At 48.4% G+C, this 18,883-nt stretch overlaps 1 protein-coding gene and 1 long non-coding RNA gene across 5 annotated transcripts in view; one reads left to right on the forward strand and one right to left on the reverse strand.

Annotated features, from left to right (window-relative positions):
* Nucleotides 1–18,883, reverse strand: part of LOC129384027 (uncharacterized) — a 116,012-nt gene that overhangs the window by 29,327 nt on the left and 67,802 nt on the right. The window lies entirely within an intron of this gene.
* LOC126528528 (uncharacterized) overlaps nt 336–18,883 on the forward strand; it is a 99,684-nt gene continuing 81,136 nt past the window's right edge. For all 4 annotated transcript variants that reach the window (XM_055069080.1, XM_055069079.1, XM_050176397.2 and 1 more), the window contains exon 1: nt 336–677. In XM_055069080.1, coding sequence (XP_054925055.1) covers nt 587–677 — 91 coding nt within the window. In that variant the 5' untranslated portion in view covers nt 336–586. The remainder of the gene's footprint in view (nt 678–18,883) is intronic.

An 18,883-nucleotide genomic window follows, 5' to 3' on the forward strand; every position in this document is an offset into this window, starting at 1 on the left:
TCGCAACAATTCATAACGCAGCACAGGCGCGAGCGTTCCGGTGCAACCACACGACATCCGAAACGTCCTCTTTTGCTCTTCCGTCCCAACGAGCGGGCGTGCTGCACCGAAAAGGGGAGGGTTGCGCCGGCAGGAAAACCCAGACCCTCGCCACACCTCCTCGCGACGCGTACCCTCCCCCCCGAAAATCAGCGGCAACCTCCTCTCAGCCAAATTGGGCACGGAGGCCCCCTCGGAGACGTCACTGGTGACGTCAGCCGTGACGTTCCCCCTCCCAGAGGACCTGCAGCCGCCTCGCGGGAGAAGAGAAGCCGGCGTGAGCCACGCGCCACGGCGGAGATAGAACGAGAGCAGCATACCTGTTGGTGGAGGAAGCAACGGTAAAGCGGGGAGGGTCCAGCCAAAAACAGCCAAGAAATACAAGAAAGGAGCGTCAGCGGCGCGGGGAGCAGGTCACGAATTCTTACGGGGGGTTGCAGCGGGTTGCTCGCTGCCGGCAACGCAACGGTGCTCGTCGCCGGCCTTCTCGGCCCCGTGCTTCTCCAGAAACCGGTGGACGTCGTCCGTGTGTGCTACAGAGGCCGTCATGGCTGCGGTCACCGCGCCGTCTTGGATAACACTCGCCGCCGCCGTGTTTGTCGTCGCAACCGCCCGGCTGTCCGCATCGGCAAACCCAGGTGAGACATCTTTCGTGTTGCGCGACGTTGACTTGCGCGAAGCGACGGTCGTATTCCTTGGCGGGCGCGCGCGTCCAACCACCTGTCGCACGCGGGCACAAGGTAGCCGATGCTAAATGATTACTCGATTCCCGGCATATCGACGCGATCTGCCGTCCCGAAACGCATGTCTGTGCAACGGAATGGATGTCCTTCAGCGAGATGAGGTGCTCGCGCTGGGCCTGCGAACTTCAAGAGGCTCAAGGTTTGTGTTTGCCGGCTGGTAACGAGGGCCGGCTCACCTCTGGCACCGGTCGGCAGGTGCGTCGGGACCGGATTCCCCTTGCTTATGTGGATGTTGCGGCGGTAACGCACTATACCGAAGATCTGCCTTTCGACGCGGCGACGCTGAATGTCGTTGTTCTCCAATGATGACACCTGCATCTATGCGAACGTTAATGTAACCGCGTCTTCTATGTGAACGGCATCGCGAGTGTTTACAAAGTAATCACGGCGCACGTCCGTAACGCGGAAAGCATCCATGCGGACGCGCTGTGCTGACGTGCTAACGAAAATAAGAACAGGAGTACCGGAACGAAATTCCAGGTAGGGAGAGAAAATTCGTGATAATTTCATGAAATGCATAGGATTTCGCTTAACTTAACGAAGAATCGCGGATCGCGTGTCGAAGCTCTGATCAAGAGGGCTAATTTCGATGTCCCCAAACTAAAGAAGTTTATTTCGTTCATATTCCGATTTTGCTTTTTCGGCTTTGTTTGCCTGTTGCTGCTACTGCATTTCAAGCAGTGATGAAATGTACGCGCTGTCTTCTTTCTCGTTAGAGAAGTTTCTTGAAAGGCCGTAGCGAAAGCACAGATGGAGTGGGGAAGCAATGCTACTGTAAAAGGGGGGTCATCGTAAGCAACCCATTCTCGGAAGCGGGCAAGGTCGAGAGCCAGTTGAAATGAGAAAAAGGAAAGAAAAAAAAAAACGTTTACACTCATTCCGCCATTCCAAGAGGGAGGACATGAAAGGACAGTGGCACACCTGCACGTGCCTTTTTCAGTGATCGTTTTTTTTGTATCTTTTTGTAGAATTCATTCTTTTCTACAATAAGCCATCGAAGCACAAACTCGACCCTTCAAGCATGCGGCCCTGCTCATTTTCACGAGAAATGCCGGGACCGGCAGGATTTCGCCTCCTGACAACCTGTCGTACGCAAAAAGAAAAAGAGAGGCCATCAAAAATGTTGCTTCCTCGCGGGTGTGAGCGCGCTTGCAAAAAACCAGCAACGACTCCTTTGCTCTCTCTTGAGTGGGTAATGACTGCGGGAGCGAAGCCAACAGTTTTTACTTTGGCACACCTACTTAGGCCATACTTGATCGATCGGGGCTACTTTACGACATCGGGAATCATTCCCTCGTTCTGTCACGTTCAGCCACTTTCCATGCCTTCACGAGCAGCATTTACGTAGTCGGCGTGTCGGGCTGAAAACGGGTCGCAGAGTTCGTGCAAACGCTAGCGCGTCGAGTTGAGCTAAAGCCGAGGCGAGTTCATTCATTCCGGCTCGGCAAGAGGTGGGTGGACTCGCGCAACCCCCCGTGGCAATGTGCACGCATGTAGACGCGGTCGCGCCGGGTACGGCCAGCTCGGTTCCAGACCCGATTCGGTCGCGTCGAGTTCACGTAAATAGGAAAGCTGCCACGTTACGTGGTTTACCATTAGCGTAATGGGGCAAATGAAGCCAACGGTTATGCTTTTCTCAGAAAAAACATCGTATGCGGAAAATTCGATTCCTTGGAGAACCAGTACGAATTTCTTTCGCAGTGCGGAACAGAAAGTTAATCTAATCGGTAAGCTGACATGCTGTCGCAAGAATACTGATGCACGTAAAGTATGTTTTAGTAGTATGCGCGAAGTCTCAAAGAAAAGGAAGCTTAGGCGAATTCGACCAACACAGTTTGCTGCTGCTGAGGAACTCAACGTTATTTTGTTATTATCCTAAATAACTAATTATGCGGAAGGTTATCTGGTTCTACAATATATTTTTAAAAATCTGCACGCAAGCGCCTATGCTCACGGGGTACTTTTCAAATTCTCGTGTGCATTACTTGGCGCTGACAAAAAACAAACCAACAGTTACCACCACGCTTTGTAAAGCAGTCTATATAATACCAAGGAATAGTGTCAGTTCATCAAAGTGCACATTCACCATAGCCCTTCCTTTAAAGGCTGGCCTAACTTCGCTAAAAGATTCAGTGCACTTCCTGTACCTTTATCTTCGCTTGATAATTTGATTATATACTGCACTGGCAAGACACAATGATATGTGACAATGAGAATCGCGAGAGTCAGTGTCACTAAACGAGTGTCAGACGTTTTCAGCACAGCGCAGCTGGTTTTGTAGTCTAACCTGGTTACAACGAACAGTTTACGCGACAAAAATAGTTCGTATATCGGGAAATTTAATGTACCCAAACTCGCCTGTAACGAACCCTATAACGAAGCATTCCTTGTAACGGATCTGTCGCATCCAGTGGACAAATGATGCCTGGGAGGAATCCATTTATGGAAAACAAATCTACGTATACTAGGCAATATTTTTTGTTGTTTCCTAGTGTTCCTCGGCAAGCCTTTTTCAATGTGCGACATTGTGAATACCTGCTCAAGGCCACTTCTATACCGCAAAACTGCGTCATGAAGAGTCGGGCAAGGCGACTAACCTGGCAGCGGACGCTTTGAGTTAACCATATCCACTGTCTAGTTCCTTATGAAGCTTAGAACGATAGAAAGCTGAGCTAGTTGGTAAGGATTCTTAATACAAGGAGGGGTAAGGCAAGCAGACGCGGACACAAGAGAAGTGCACAACACGAACGCGTTCGTGTTGTCCGCGTCGGCACGCCCTACTTCGTGTTGTCCACTTATTTTGTGTCCGTGTTTGCACGGCTTACCCCTTCTTGCATTGTGAATTTCTGATGAAGCAGTTCGTTTACATGAACGTCGGTTATTAGGTTTTACTTGATCAATTTAGAGGATAATGTGCTTTATCCGGATTCATTATATTCGGATTTGACTACATCATGTTGACGCATTCCCAATGGCATCCGCGCTCGGGCAGGCACCGACACGTGACCTGTAACAATCGGCACGCGCACGGGATCACAGCTACTTTAAACAATCACAGAGAAAGCTTCATACTTAGTGCGCCAGCCACAGCCGTCTGGTAAATTCCAAGGGCGGAGATGGCTCAACTTAAAGCAAATTTGCCTCTTCCTTCGGCTTTCCCGCTGCTGCTGGCTTGCACACCGTGTCGGGGGTGGTTCAGAGCGTGTATATACCTGGAAGGAGCGTGGCAGAGAAGAAAGGAGACGAGGGAAACTCGTTTGACCTTTGTACCGCGTCTACTGTGCAATACCCTCTGGAATTCCCTAGGCGTCTTCTGATTAGACTATTGACAGCTGTAATTATCCGTGACGCCCCCAAAAGCATTGCAGCACTTCCCTCTCTACCAACTTGCCGGTGCAGAGGGAGGCTAGATAGAATGAATAGTTGGGAGGAGGGGAGAGAGGAGGCATAGAATGGGTAGAATAGGCGCTGTCGTGAAACGAGGGATACAGCCTTGCTACTCTTCGCTGGCAGTTCCCATACTGTGGGTGGGGATTGGGGAGTAAAGAAAAAGTGGCGAGAGAAGGCAAGGAAACGCTACTGCTAGGCCACGTCGTGTCGTGTGCTAGACATGACAGCGGTTAAGGGGAAACTGGGTACACTTAAGTTCCAGGTAGGGTACGTTTCTGCAGTTTCTGAAAAATACACACCATGCAATTATGTCAAGCCGACAGCTTATGCAGGACGCGCAGTAGCCGAGCCGCATGAATTAAAGTGCACCGCAGGGCTCGGGCGACACTGCGGAAGCAGACGCACGTCAAATCAACACTTCTGTGCCCCCGTGCTAGCTCTGTTCTAATGTCATTGCTCAAGGCCGCCGATGTGATCTCGACCGCGGCAGCCACATTTCGACGAGGGCGAAATAAAAAAAAAAAGACTCATACGCTTAGATTTAGGGACACGTTAAGAGAACACTATGGGTTGGACATTAATCCGGACACAGGCACCACGGCGTGCCTCCTGACATCATAGCCACCATAGACACCATAGCCACTGAGCAACCACGGCGGGTCGTGCAAGTCAGGTCTTTCAACTACAAATAAGAACAGATTTCGAGCTGCGACCACTCCGTGGAGATGTCCGAGCTATTCCGCGAAAAACCGGTGGAGTGGACCGGAACTACGCGTGACGTATTTTTGCACTCGTACGTTGTGGTTTGATTACTGCTTACCACGCTTGGTGGCTCTACGATTGTCGTGGTTTTCGGGGTTAGGCGGACGCCTTGGGGGACTCGTCGAAGCGCACGGCATTTGTTTTTGCTGCTCGGTAGCGACAGCTCCCACTCGGACAACTCAAGTTTTTATGCGTTCAACGAATCGGGCCCATACAGCGACGCTGGAGCTGCTGCTTGCGAGAGTGCATTCGACAGGATGTTTCGTCTGCGCTGGCAGCGAACAGCGGAAGAGGATGACCACACGCAGGGTATCCTGGGTAACTCCACATCCAGTAGAACACTTCCGCTCTGACGCTTTCAGGCGCTATGCTCCAGCTGCGCGGTTTGCGTTCCTATCGCGGATTAGGAGGCATTGTTCTGCGTAGACAAGACTGTTCGGAATTTGTCAATAGGATTCACCAGAGCTGCGCTTGAATCTCGTCTAGGAAGCGAGTAATAAAGTTGCGTAGAAACCTCCCCGATTTGGCGGCTGCTATGATCTGGAGGACCAACACGTTTGTCCAAACTCTACCACCACCGAGAAGTCAGATTAACTAAGCAGCAACCACGTGTACGGGGGACGCGGAAGGGGGGGGGGGGGTGAGTAGGGTTGTAATTGAGGTGAGGCACAGGCGCTATTTGTGCAGCCCTTTTAGGGCGCACCTGTTCAGTGTCTGTGCATGTGTGTGAGGGCTGGGGGGCAGGGGAGGCTGGTAGACGGGGTAGGAGGCAACGGCGTCACCTGGTGTCTGGTGGTAAAAAAAAAAAAAAAAAAAAAGGTGACTATTCTTGTTAGTCTTCGACGAAATAAAGGAAGGGGAAGCCGCGTCCGTGACGGCTGACACCTGGACAACGGCGTGAAGGGACATTCCAGAAATTTTGCAGGCTCCCCATTTTTTTTGTTCACCGGTCAGTGCGGAGGCGTTTTCGACGTGGATGAACTGCTGGCTTTCGCTTCCCTCCCCTCCCCCCCCCCCCTCCGCTCACGGGTGCGCACACTACCATAGAAAAGCAGGTACAGATCTGCGCGCCACTCTCGCGTCTCCACTCGCGAAACAGGTCAGCAGACAGGGGAGGGAGAAACTTCCATATTGTGCGAGGTGGCTCACTTGAAGAAGTTGTTTTTTGGCGAGAAATAATAGTTCTTTATCTACAATCAACGCGAGGTGACGCCGGTGTCGACGGCGGGGTGCACATGTGTGTCTGGCTTCAGAAATAAATCAAATGAAGAAAAAAAAAACTACGAATGTGCTACCACACTTGCTCGTGTCGAAAGTTTACACCTGCATTTCGAACATTCGACGGGTAAAATTACTGCAGTACAGCTAGAAGAGATGTCCTGGGAGTAAGACGGTCCGGGAAAGCCTACTTAGGGGTGTGAAGTTGATAAGTGATCAACATAAATAATGCGAACGATGGCTCGTGCAATTGGTCTATAGCTACGTTGTGCATGACAGGGGCGCCCAGTTGACAGGGGCGCTTAGATGTAAATTAATTTTCAACGTTATGCCGTGAGATAACTTACAGGCGAATAAAAAGAAAGACAGGAAAGCCCGATAACTCAAGAGAGGCAGCTTTGAAATGGTACCATTGAGCGTGTGTAGTTTTCACTAATTGTTATCCAAGAATACTTTGTTACCAAAACATGCACTGCTCTCGGCGCTGTTCATTTCATGAGAAAACGAATCGGGCCTTGAATTGATTTGAGTTAAAAAGAGACCCATTGAATTGCTTCTTGGTCTAAAGCAATCTGCAGAAGCGTTTTCACGCGCCGAACGCTGTTTTTTTGACCGATTGAACCATGTTGATCTGTAAGGTGTACTGTTCGGTATGCAGTTGCGCATGTCATCGAACTTCTTAAGTTATCAGACAAATTATATTGTAATGCGATAGTCTCCTTACCCTATACTTCGCCCACTTAGGTCCGGTATCTTTCGCTCGTTCTAACCTCTGCGAATTGCCGCGGCCGCACTCTACAGGTGCATGCCTGACTTGTAAAAGCGAGAACGCGCGATCCTTAATCCTTGGAATGAAAATAAAAATTACATCTGGTATAGACGCCTATGCAATCGCGCCGCAGTTCATTCGAAGTGAATATGTTGAACACCCATTCTACAGTGCCTGTGGAAGAAAACTGCCTGCGGTTGGGAGCCCCGCATTTGGTGAAGCTTTCTATGTGGCTTCCTAAGGCGCACACACGCTGGGATCTCTGGCGGCGCGGTAGTGCGGCAAGCCTATGGTTGGTAAATAAACGTCTCTTAAGTAATATCGTATGTCGCTACACTGCATGAATGCTAATCGTATTACTGTAGACCGTCATGGTGAGATGGGTTCTGTCGGAAGTTATATATGGGGGGATCGTTTAATTAGCGTTCGAGGTTTTCCGTATGCCACGCCTGCCAAATCTCCCGAAATTTTCGTAAACTTAATGAATTCGGGCTCGTCTTACGATATCACGAATGTAGCGTCAAGCTTTACGAAAATAAACTTTGCTCCCGAGCATGTTTCCCCCATCAGTCCACGACCCCATAAAGCACATAAAAGGTTCATGACGTTGCGCTGTAACTTTGATACCTCTTCACAAAAGCCGGTGGAGAGGTATCTGTTATCTAAAGACAACCTGTTGCATGTCGAATCATCTAAGTAAAGTGCGTATATAACGCTGAAAAGGCGGTGCACAGGACAAATTTTTTTTTTACATATCCGTGCTACACTCCCTCCTCCTACTTCTCCCCTAATCAGCGGTCGTGTCAACAGAATCTCACGAATTTTAAAGTTCGCAGTTCGGCAGGTACGGTATTCGTAAATTAAAGAATCCAGATTTTCGCTCTACGTGTTATTTTCCAGCAGCTTATGCCAGTGATGCGTAAAATGGGTAAATAATTTGTGACTTTCATCACAGCCCCCGCCAAGCATTTCACAGTCCTTCCCCTCCACGCCATCTTAGCTGTGGGCTGTGAATGAAGCCATCGACTTATGAGGGCGGGTATCGTTTCCCTCTCGTCTAGCCGTAATTACAGAATTGGTTCGGCGGAGTTTATCTCTTGAAAAGGAATCAGGTGTTTGTTTCAATTTATTGTTAGTATGAAAGTCAGTTTACTATTGCTCCTAAGACATCTTCTAAGACCGAGTATTGGAACGGGTCACGGTGCCTTGACGCCACCACGAATAGACCGAAAAAAAGGCAAAATTTAGCACTTTGCGTCCGCTAACTTAAGAAAAACATACAAGCTCAACGTTTTCGTCTGCGCAAGCTTGAGACAGGTCGAGTTTCCAGGAAGTCTGCTACTAAGTCGCCATCATGCTTAGATATCACCTGTATCGTATACTCAACTTGCCACTGCTCACATTCTTAAGCGGCAACCAAATACAGGCGATATTCAAGCGACGCGATATGGAAGACTCCGTCGCGCTGTCGCGACACGGCGTGAGGCAACCACATCGACAGGACACCGCTAAATAAAGTACTCACAAATTTTCATTGTTGTCCGAATAGATACAATCATGCGCCCGTAGAGAAATCGCAAACGTACCACACGACCGATGTTCTAACCACGGTGCAACAAATACAGATACAGTATGCTGTCATCGCCAGTAGAAATCCATGCCGCCACCGTGAAATGCCTTGGTGCTATCTGGTGAGCAAAAATCGAGAACATGTTCGAGGCTCTGGGTGGCTTCTCAGGCCTAACGGCTACAAAACGAACTGATCTCAATAGTAATGGCCACACAACGCCGTTACTTCGTTCTGAGCTTGAGATGAGACAAAGCGGCGGCAGATTTTACTAGTATTTGTCTTTTGCTGTCACGGCACGGAGCAAATTGCAAGAGCGAACTAGGATCGAAGTGGACGGCCAAGGTTGCCTCCATGTTGTTGCGCAATCAGGCTGTCCGAGGCGGAAGTCGCCGCGCGGACTTCCGGGAGAGAAGCGAAATTTTCTCGCCTGGCAACAACTGGTGACGCGAAAATCGACGGCAAAACCTGTCGTCGCGCTTCGCCATCGCTCGAAAATCGCGCGCATGCGGTTTCGCCTTTATCTACAGAAGTGTTTTGCATAAACGCGACGGCAGTGTCGCGTGTTTTATTTTTTTCTTTCTTTTGAGCATCACAATGCCACTATGCGACAGAGTTTAGGCGTGGCTCATCCTCTTTTATCTGAAACAAGTCGGAACTTGTTGCTGGCGAACGCGCTTCGCCAGAGTGTGGACAAAGGACATGCTGGCAGCCGCCTCACTTTTCCTCTATCCTGCGTCGCGATGTGCCTCTAGCGCTAGGCAGTGGCTAAAAAAATTAAACCTCATTAGCCCATACTCTTTGATCAAATAATTTATTTGCACTTATATTCGTTTTCGCGTGTTTCCGTTTGCGCTCCCATAGATCGCGTGAGTGGATTTGCAACTGCTAAATTGCAAGTATCGGAAGTGCCGCGACGAAAGGGACGAACAATTCATCAATTAATCGGATTCGATAATTTAGTACGTGACCCCCCCCCCCCCACTCGGCCCCCTCCCCCCAGAAAGAAGCAATAAAACTGGTGATTACGTACGAAATTTTTCCGCAATGGCACACCACGCTGTTTTTGAACAGTTATTTGTAAGTTACGCTGTGGGAGTGGTCGTATATCGAGATTACTTGGTGAAATCGAAGGTTCGGTAGCGCAGACAAAGGATATTGTTTACGGTCTCTAGGTAAAGAGTTGATTCGCTTATTAACGGTCACTGTAGCCGCAGCGTAGAAACGTTCACATGGCAACAGATTTTTCTTTCCCGGGCTCAGTATATTAGTATTTAATATTTTTTTTTCATTTTGAATTAAAGGCGTTGGTACTATCACATGTGGCTTGAATCGCAGATGCCATGGATGCGTGGGTTCTGCGATTAGGGGCCCTCAGGCACCATCTAAGTCAGAGCACTGAAGCCCAGCCGGTCTTTGTCGGTGTTGTTGAGCGATCAAGGCGCCGACGTTTACCTCATTTTGTTCTTAACCACCTCCAATGAATCGCGATTAAAATGTTCAATCATGATTAACGCACTAACCGATTATTTGGAACTTTAATTGCTTTGTCGTCCGGCTTGATACGCCATCTTTTTTTGGTGATCAGCCTAGAAATCAGCCACTCCATAGTGATTTCGTTACTGTCTCGTGCAAGAATTATTTAAAGTGCTTGACAGCCGTAGTGCAGGTAATTCTGTGCAAGCAAGGTTCGCCAACGCATGCTGAAATGTGCCTATCGAGCTTGGAGTATCAAACGTTGATTATAGAACTTTCGATATCAAATTTTCAGTATCGTACTTTCAATATAGAATTACAAAAATAAAACTTTTTGCAATTGAACTTTTAATATCGCTCTTCCTATGTAGGGCTTTAATTATCAAGCTCTTAGTATCGTACACTGGGTATTCAACTTTCAACACGGAACTTTGAATATCAAACGAAAAATCAAACAAATATCAAAGGAAAATTTGGCCTTCATCAGGATTTAGTAATCAAGCCTCTAAGTGCGAAATTAGGAAAACAGAGTTTCCTAATAATATTTCGTCAGTCTGAACTAATTTACTGTTCCTTTTCTTTTGACTTCGTTTTGTCACTGAAACTCAAAACACTCGCCTAAGCGAGAGAGAGAGAGAAAGAGAGAGAAAAGGGAGGAAAGACAGAAAGGCTAGCCAGTGCAAGCACCGCCTGGCTGCCCTGTCCTGGGGAAAAGGGTAAAGGGAATAGAAGGCGAAAGAAAAAAAAAAAGAATTTCAGAAAAATTCGCACAATCCACACACGCTACAACATTCATTCAAGGATGGTCTGACGTTTCTTATGCAACGCAAGGGAGGCAACGGTTGACGCTGGTTTGAGCTATCGCACAGCACGTGTCAACACACTCGCGTCGCACCCGAGTCGCTACGCAGCAAAAAATGTCAGGGCACTGTCACTGTTGCAAAGGGTGGCCCTGGTACTTTCTCCCGCTGACACTTTTACACTGGTTATATAGGTAAGCGAAAAAACATTATGCCATGCATTGCAACACGACTCCAAATTTTCAACGTCCTCATTAGTCTAATGCACCATTTCGTTGGCTCACTTTGCTTACTCTTGATGCGCGCACAAGTAATTTAGAGTCGTGTTTCAGTGCACGTGAATCAAATTCTTCATTTCTGCGTGCGCGAGTGTCGTTAAAGGAGACACAGTTTCCTAACGCAGTGCAATTTCGTAACAACAAGCTGCCCGTAACTGAAACCTTGTAACCCACATTTTTAATGCCTATACGAAGGCAACAATGTTATCGTAAATGCTAGCTTCAACTGTCTACAACCGAAAACAGTGCCCATTATTAGTTGTGCCCGTAATAAGATGACAACGATATAATGACCTTTCTTCGACCTATTTTGAGAAGTCAAATGGCCGACCCTTTTATTCAGCGATGCGCCAGAGATACGGTTATTGTGTACAATCGTTAATAAATGAAACGTCATAATGATAACACCTTTTTGTTTTTTCAGAGGGTACTTGGTGTTTACGCGAGGCGCAATGTTACCCCACAAATGTTTTAGTTGTTACGCACATTAACGTTTGTTTTTGTAAAGGAAATGATCGCTGAACCCGGTAAAGCATGCGGCGACTTTCAAGTTCGAAGTTCAAGCCGGTTTAAACCGAAAACATTGGGCACATTACCCCTCTCGTCCCCGCCGCCTTGTCTCAGGGCTACGTAATAGGCAACTTTTTAAACGATGCACAAAGTTTTCCTGACAAAAAAAAAAGAAAAAAATTTGTCTGGATACCCGGAGCGTCTGGTTACGCACACAAGTTGTAGGTTCCTTTGTAGACTACTAATAAGTGCGCTCGACCAAGCAGCCGCAGATACAGGCACGTGACCTCTATGCTCCCGCGTGCAGGTAGCAACCGGATATATAATAAGGCGGCAGATAGGCGCAAGAAAAAAATGAAAGGAAACGAGGCAAGGAAGCCCAAGGACATACTTCAGTTCTAGTCGATTATACGCTCATGTTCATGCTAAAAATAGTAATGTAAGCTTTTAAGTTACAAGATCTCATCGATATCTTTGATTTCCCGCCAAGCTCGTTCGATGTTATTCTTGAAGTCATCTCCCTATGCTCATTAAGATTTAAGCGTGACAGTGCATGAGCACAGAGATCGGACGCCATGCACGCGTCGCTCAATCTCGGAGGCCATATAGACAGAGCAGAAGGCTACAGAGCTATGTTCAGCCAACAAGCCCTTCGTGTTACTCTGCCCATACAGACAGTGCCTATTTCGCCCGAGCTATATTTTATTTGCGTTTCTTTAACCAAATTTGACGTCCAGGGCACCTTTTGAAGGGGAAGCCAAAAGATTTTCAAATAGCACGTCTGAACCAGCTAACAAAAAAGCGCGAATAGGTTGATGATGCACATGCGCTAACTACTGAGGCACCCTCTCCAATCATTCACGCTAGCACTTTTATGTGGAGAAAACATTGAGCAACGAAGACATCAAGGAAAAAAAAAAAGGCGGATTGCGGAAGAGAATGAACCAGGTCGATGAACACGAGGTTAAATCGAGTGGGGCTCAAGACTCCACCTTGTGGTACGCTACGGTATGTGTTGTGTTCTGATGACACACCATTCCCTGTTTGCCCAAAAAAATGACCTCTGTCTTTCAAGTACAAGGCCACCTTGGCCGACATACTGAACCGAGCCACCCTGAACGCCTTGGGCGTTCAGGGTGGTTCGATGGGTTACGTTGTCATAAGCGCCCTTAACGTTCAGGAACATCGCCGGTGAAAGCCTCCAGAGGTTTTTTTTTTTTTTTTTTTGTTCTCGTACTGAACGGACGAGACAAGGTCTATGACATTGTCCTAGAAGAACGTCCGCGTCGGAAGCCTGCCATAGCGTCAGGCTATATCTCGTAATGTTCGAGATACCACTCTGGACGTGTCATCAACATGCTCTCCATCACCTTTCCTAGACAACTGGTCAGAGGAATGGGACGATAAGGCGCCACGTCTAAGAGTGATTTGCTTGGTTTGAGCACAGTGCGTCGAATGCTTTTGGCTGTGTTATTTCAGCCGGCCGACGGGGCAGCAATTTTGCGAGTGAGAACGGTCAGCGCGGATCAATGGAGTGTAGCTCCCGTTCTCTAGGTGCCGTCCATGCATCGCTTGTCTGGGCCATTCGAGGAGTTGATGGCGAACATCCTCATTGTCGTTGCCAGAGGAGAAAGCGTGGATGAAGCCTGTTTTATGCGATATAGAAAATGCTTTGTGCATGTTGCCCCAAGCCGCAGTCGTCTCGGTACTCTTCGAACTTTCTACATTCAGCTGGTACTTGAGTTGAATCAAAAAGGGTCGATTCCAGGTTCACATACACACACACGCACGATTCCTTTTGCAGTACTTTTATTGTGCATAGCGTATTAATTAGTCATGATAGTCCGTAAATCTACTGCATTGTTTCGTGCTTTGAGTGTGCCTATCCAGAAACTAGGCATCTTTCCTTAAATGTACGCGTGCATATTTTAACGATGCACGCGATCGTACGCTTCACTTAGCCTAACAAGCACTGCGATAGGGCGCCGATGAACGTAACGATACGGATTCGACCGCGTCCGGCTTACGGTTCCCACAGGATCCACACAGCAGTTTTCCTCGTGCCTTACACAACGTCGCCGCATGCGATACAAATCAATGCATGCCGCACGCATTCCTTCCGGGCAACGGAGCGACGCATTCCAAGACCCCGGCGTGGAAAGGGGTCACTGCACACCGCGAATGTCTGCTTGCTTATGGCGGTGCTCAGTACCCTTCTTTTTTTACCAAAGACAAGTGCGGCAGCTAACCTCATAGTGTGCACGAAGACGACAGCAGCGGAACCGAAATAAACTCGCGCCGCGGAACCACAGAGCGTCTCCCGATCGGAAACAGCACCCACAAACTGCGTCACGCCCTCAACGTCAAGTCGTTCGCGCGAGCACGTGGTTTCGTCGTCGAGTGAGCGCGCGCGCCATTGACCCTGATACCGAGACACGCCGGCTCCTCTCTCTCGCCCCCTTCACTCATCCCCCTCCCCGCGAACGTTCATGCAACGCACTCGTTACACTTGCTACGTGCAGGCAAACGATGACATCGCCTCCGGCGACGTGCATCCCGCGGGGTGTGTGAGAACATTTGGGTTTGCACGACTCCGCGCCGAGAGCAAACAATGGCGCGACGAACGCGTCGGGTACTTGAAACGGTGTCATCGAGCAGCAACAACGGGCTCGCGATGTCTGTTCACGGTACAGGGACCATTGAGTCCGCAGGGCGTGGAAGGAGGGGGGACAGGGTGGTGGGAGGCGCCGAGACACCATTACGCCGCGGTCGGTTCGAACGTTACGCGCGGTCTACTAACACCGAGGCGGCGGCGGCGGCGGTGTGTTATAGAGTCAGTGATGTCACGTTGGATACGCGCTACGCCGGTCGTTGTATACGGGGAAGCGGCGATGCAAACGCGGTTTGCCGCCGTAAATATCCACCACAAAGGGGACCTGTCACGGTGTAATAAAAGAAACGCGAGCGTATCCGTGTAGCATGCGGGAGTCCGCAGTGGTCGTTCGGGAGACTGCATGCTTACGCGGGCGAGGTTTCATCCGGACCAGCGAAGCCACAAGCGAAGGGGAACACGTCTAATTCACATGTGCTATAAGAATTGATAGGGCCACAGAATCAAATACTAAATCACTCGAAACCGATGAAGCATCATTGAAAACTATATTTTCGTTAATTTCGCGGCAATAAGTTGACTATTATAAATGTAGCGAAAGGCCAAGTTTGATTTTTCGAAATTCTTGCCGAAACTACAGCATTGGTACGTCAGTGGAGCATCATAACTTTCAATTTTTTTTTTTTTTGTATTTGGGCCTTCTTGGCTCAGTAAAATTTCTCGAAACTTGTCTAGCTTTTTTTTAGAGCACAATATAGTGCGGCTGTACTTGCCGGGCCCCTATTTCTTACCTTTAAGAACACAACTGTACGCCTGGGTAGGCACCCCGGGAATACATAGCGCCACGGTGAGTCGATACACGCAGTTCTAGATCGCACCGCCCCCACACTTTCGGTTTTGTGTCTTTCCTAGCGTGCCGTGTTACAAGTGTGCTACACGGTACTAGCGGGTTTTTATTGTGTTGTATCCACATCACGAACACTTTCTGAGAATTTGTGCTTTGATGAAATGATTCAAATGTAGCTCAAATAATTGTTCTTTTGATTGTTCTCTTAGAGGGCCGAGAGTACGGTAGTTTAACTGCTACCGTTTGCATACATCATCTTGGTGCGTAGACTTTTGGCTTCATACCTGTGAAGGAGCCAACTACGCAACCATAAAGATACAGAGAGGCTGCAGGCCTCTGAACAGGGCGTCCGCCGCAACGTATACCTTTAGTCAAAGTTATTAGCACTGGTGTTGACTTGATCATCTGTTTTCAGGGCCATTCAATATCGGTGTTCGCCCACCTTTCCAACCCTGTTTATAATGGTTTTGGTAAATATTTGTAAAATTGGAAGCTTCTGCTGCCTTTTTACACTCCGCTTTCTTTGGTAAAGCAAACTATAAGATACCCCTGGGAGAAAAGGTTTGAAAACCTCATATATATATATATATATATATATATATATATATATATATATATATATATAGGTACAGCCGTACAATGTGACAATTTGTCAGCGTCAGCGCGTCGAATTGGCCAAGAGATATAAACAAAATTAACGCATACCTTAAAGAAACCCTCACAAGGCGACATCGCAAATTTTGGTTGCATATTATGATCTGCGGTACCTGCCGCGGTGGCTTAGCGGCTATGGTCTTGCGCTACCAAGCACAAGGCCGCGCGATCCAATCCCGGCCGCGGCGTCAGCATTTGGATGCGGGCGAAATGCAACGTCGCCTGTGTCCCGTGCAGTGGGCCATGTTAAAGATCCCCAGGTGGTCAAAAAAATTAATCGGATGTACTCCACTAAGGCGTGCCTCGAAATGAGATCGTAGTTCCGGCACGTAAAACTCCAGCATTTAATAAATTATATTGTTATCTACAGCGAAAAGTTTTGTAATTACTCCATTGTTAGAGCACGTAGGAGAATGGCACAGACGTGTGCTCACATTAATTCACTATTCACAAGATTGTGCGCGCCTCCTTGCGTGTAGCAGCCGAACCTTCTAACTAGAAAATCTGGTTGAGAAAGAAGGCCAGTATCCGCGGTTTTTATCTCTGCGGCAGCAGAAGTCTTTTTTGGATTTAACATTGTTTTCCAAGGCCCATACCACCCTTTTCTTATTGTTGTGCGTCAAGTAACAATTGAAGAAAACGCTACTCGTATTCTATTCAGAAGAAAGGTTGTGTGGCGTATTCCTTGGTCTTCAATAGGGTGCCGCTACATTTCAACGAAGGCCGTTTCATCGAAAGTGCTGCGGCCATGTGCCATCTTTTCGAACGTGGTTTACCTACCTGGAACGGTTATGCTAGAATCCCATGCGGTAACTGAAGTTGAAGACAGCGTTTCGCTTTCGCGTCTAAATATGGGTTTCATGTGACGTCACCAATGCAACGTTTCTCCGTGCTAGTACCCAAACAAGGCATCCATGATGGCGTCCGCGCACCGTATCAGCTCTCCGTACATTGTTTTGAATTGTTACAGTGACTGCTTTTTCACTATATTATCACCGTTAAGAAATTGTAACTAAATGCAAAATGCGCCTGTTGCGCTGTCGTGTCGTTGTTGCTTCTCTTGTTTACGCGGCGTGTTGGGCGTGCCAGTACCCCCAAGATGGCGCTCACGATGACGTCAGTGAGAACTATCCGTAGGTCCTACAGAGACTGTCATTGCAGTGTGAAAGTCGGGAGCTGCGCGCAGCACGAGACGCAGCGAAGGAGTGCCAGTATGCATCGTCCCCGAGTTACAAGTACAATTTGAGCGAACCACTGCAGGGGCGTTTCAATCCGGAGCCGACGCTTTCGGCAATGAAACTTGCCTTGGACAGTGATTAAGAGTTAGAGATAAAGCCGCTTTAAACCAGAATGAAGGCGTATGTGCAAATCCAAGTACCCGGACATCGCTCCCTTGCTAACCGAACTGCCATATTAATTTTGCAGCAGCCGCAGGCACTTACACCAGAGAGAGAGAGGGAGAGAGAGAAATTATGCATAGAAAGGCAGGGAAGGTAACCAGAGGTAGAACCCAGTTGGCTAACCTGCGTGGGGGGAAGGGTTCAGGTGTATAAAAAGAGAAAGAGAGTGGAAGGGGGAGATAGAGATAGAGAGAAGGAGATATGAGCACGAACAAACCGCGTACACTATGGAGCGGGGGAGGGGGGGGGGGTTCTTAAAGTCTGTCGCGACGCCTCGTAGACCAGAGTTCTCTCTTGTAAGTACGGCACGTAACCCTGTTTGAGCGCACCGTCACGTTCCCCCTCGGTGCGTGTCGGCGGCAAACGAAACGTTGCGTTTCGCTTTCCGCTGCCGGCATGAGTGGCGAGTGCCAGCGCCGCTCATCGGTGCGCAGCCTGTTAGGATGCGATCGTCTGAGCGGACCGGAGTGCAAATGCTGGCCTAAAATTAAGCTTGTTGGCATAGCCGACAAGCCACCGATCTCCGACACCGACCTTGCATCGGCCGCCGTCTCTAGATGACGATGCTCGATCGACTGACTGGTCATATGATGTGCGCATGTTGACGCAAGCGGGGCCGTGTGTCTTCTTCATACGTCGACGTCATGAACGATAAGGGGGGATATTGCTACGGGCCATCGCAGCAAGCACGTGAGCGTGAGGCATGCGCCCTCAAGGGGCCAAGGTTGATCAGTCAGCTGACTGTGACCGTTGGAAGGAGCCTGAATAAGTTTGTTAGCGTAGACTCCCATTTACTGTTCGCACGGTCTACTATAATTAGGTTCTTCGAATAAACAGCTCTTTGTTCAAGTCGATTTATGCTGCTTCTTCATAGTGAGGACTACTTCGGACCTCGCAGTCCTCATTAGGTGAACGGGACATAGGCATTTAAGAGAAAACACCACAACCGGGACATACATCGTAAGCTGTTGAATTCAATGAATGCCCGTCATCAAAGTTTGCCAGAACACTACATGTGCGATGTTATAGCTGCCGTTAATTACACTCTGCGTATATTTCTAATAACGAAGTGCAAATGACCACTTTTCTCGAATATCATGTAATTTTGTTTCTAATGCCAAAGATGAACATAGTATAGATTCCATGAAATTGATTTTATGTCAGGTCTTTCGATGGAACGGCATTCGCTTAAATGAACAGAACCAGTTGAAATGACCATTTGCAAAAATGTGGAAGTCGGCTGGTCTCTGCCAAGGCAGTTTCCCAACCTTAGATTCTTGTTCGCGAACTGCAGTTTCCTTCTAAATCTGATCCCCCAGGAACAAGCGCCAGAACAGACGCTTTCCGAAGAATTCCTCCGGATATATATTGTCATAGTTCCACCGCACCTAATCATTTTGTCAATTACTGCCATTCAAAAGCCTTTACTACCGCCGAACCTTCTCGGAGTAGACGCATTTGGTGGCGGTGGTATAAATAGCAAAGGTGCTGGATGGAAGCAATACTGCGTTGAACTAGTCGGTGGTCGGTAGTACGTTGGTCGGAAAATATATTTCTCGCGCATGCGCAGAACGTTTTCGCGAACGGTAAATTGAACCTCAAATGTCGGCGACGTCGCATTTGCTGGTGAGCAGAGCGCCGAGTAACATAGCCTCAAAGAATCGGGGACAGAGAGAGGAACAACTCAGACGAGGCCTCCGATAGGAGACGGACGCAGGCAAGTCAAGCAGACGATGATCGTCGGCACGTGCTTCCCGAGAAACCGATGGCAGTGTTTTTCAGCACGTGCGTTCCCTGTAATACCTCGTTACGTCCCGAG

The sequence above is a fragment of the Dermacentor andersoni genome, chromosome 9 (assembly GCF_023375885.2).
Source record: "Dermacentor andersoni chromosome 9, qqDerAnde1_hic_scaffold, whole genome shotgun sequence".
Lineage (NCBI taxonomy): Eukaryota > Metazoa > Arthropoda > Arachnida > Ixodida > Ixodidae > Dermacentor > Dermacentor andersoni.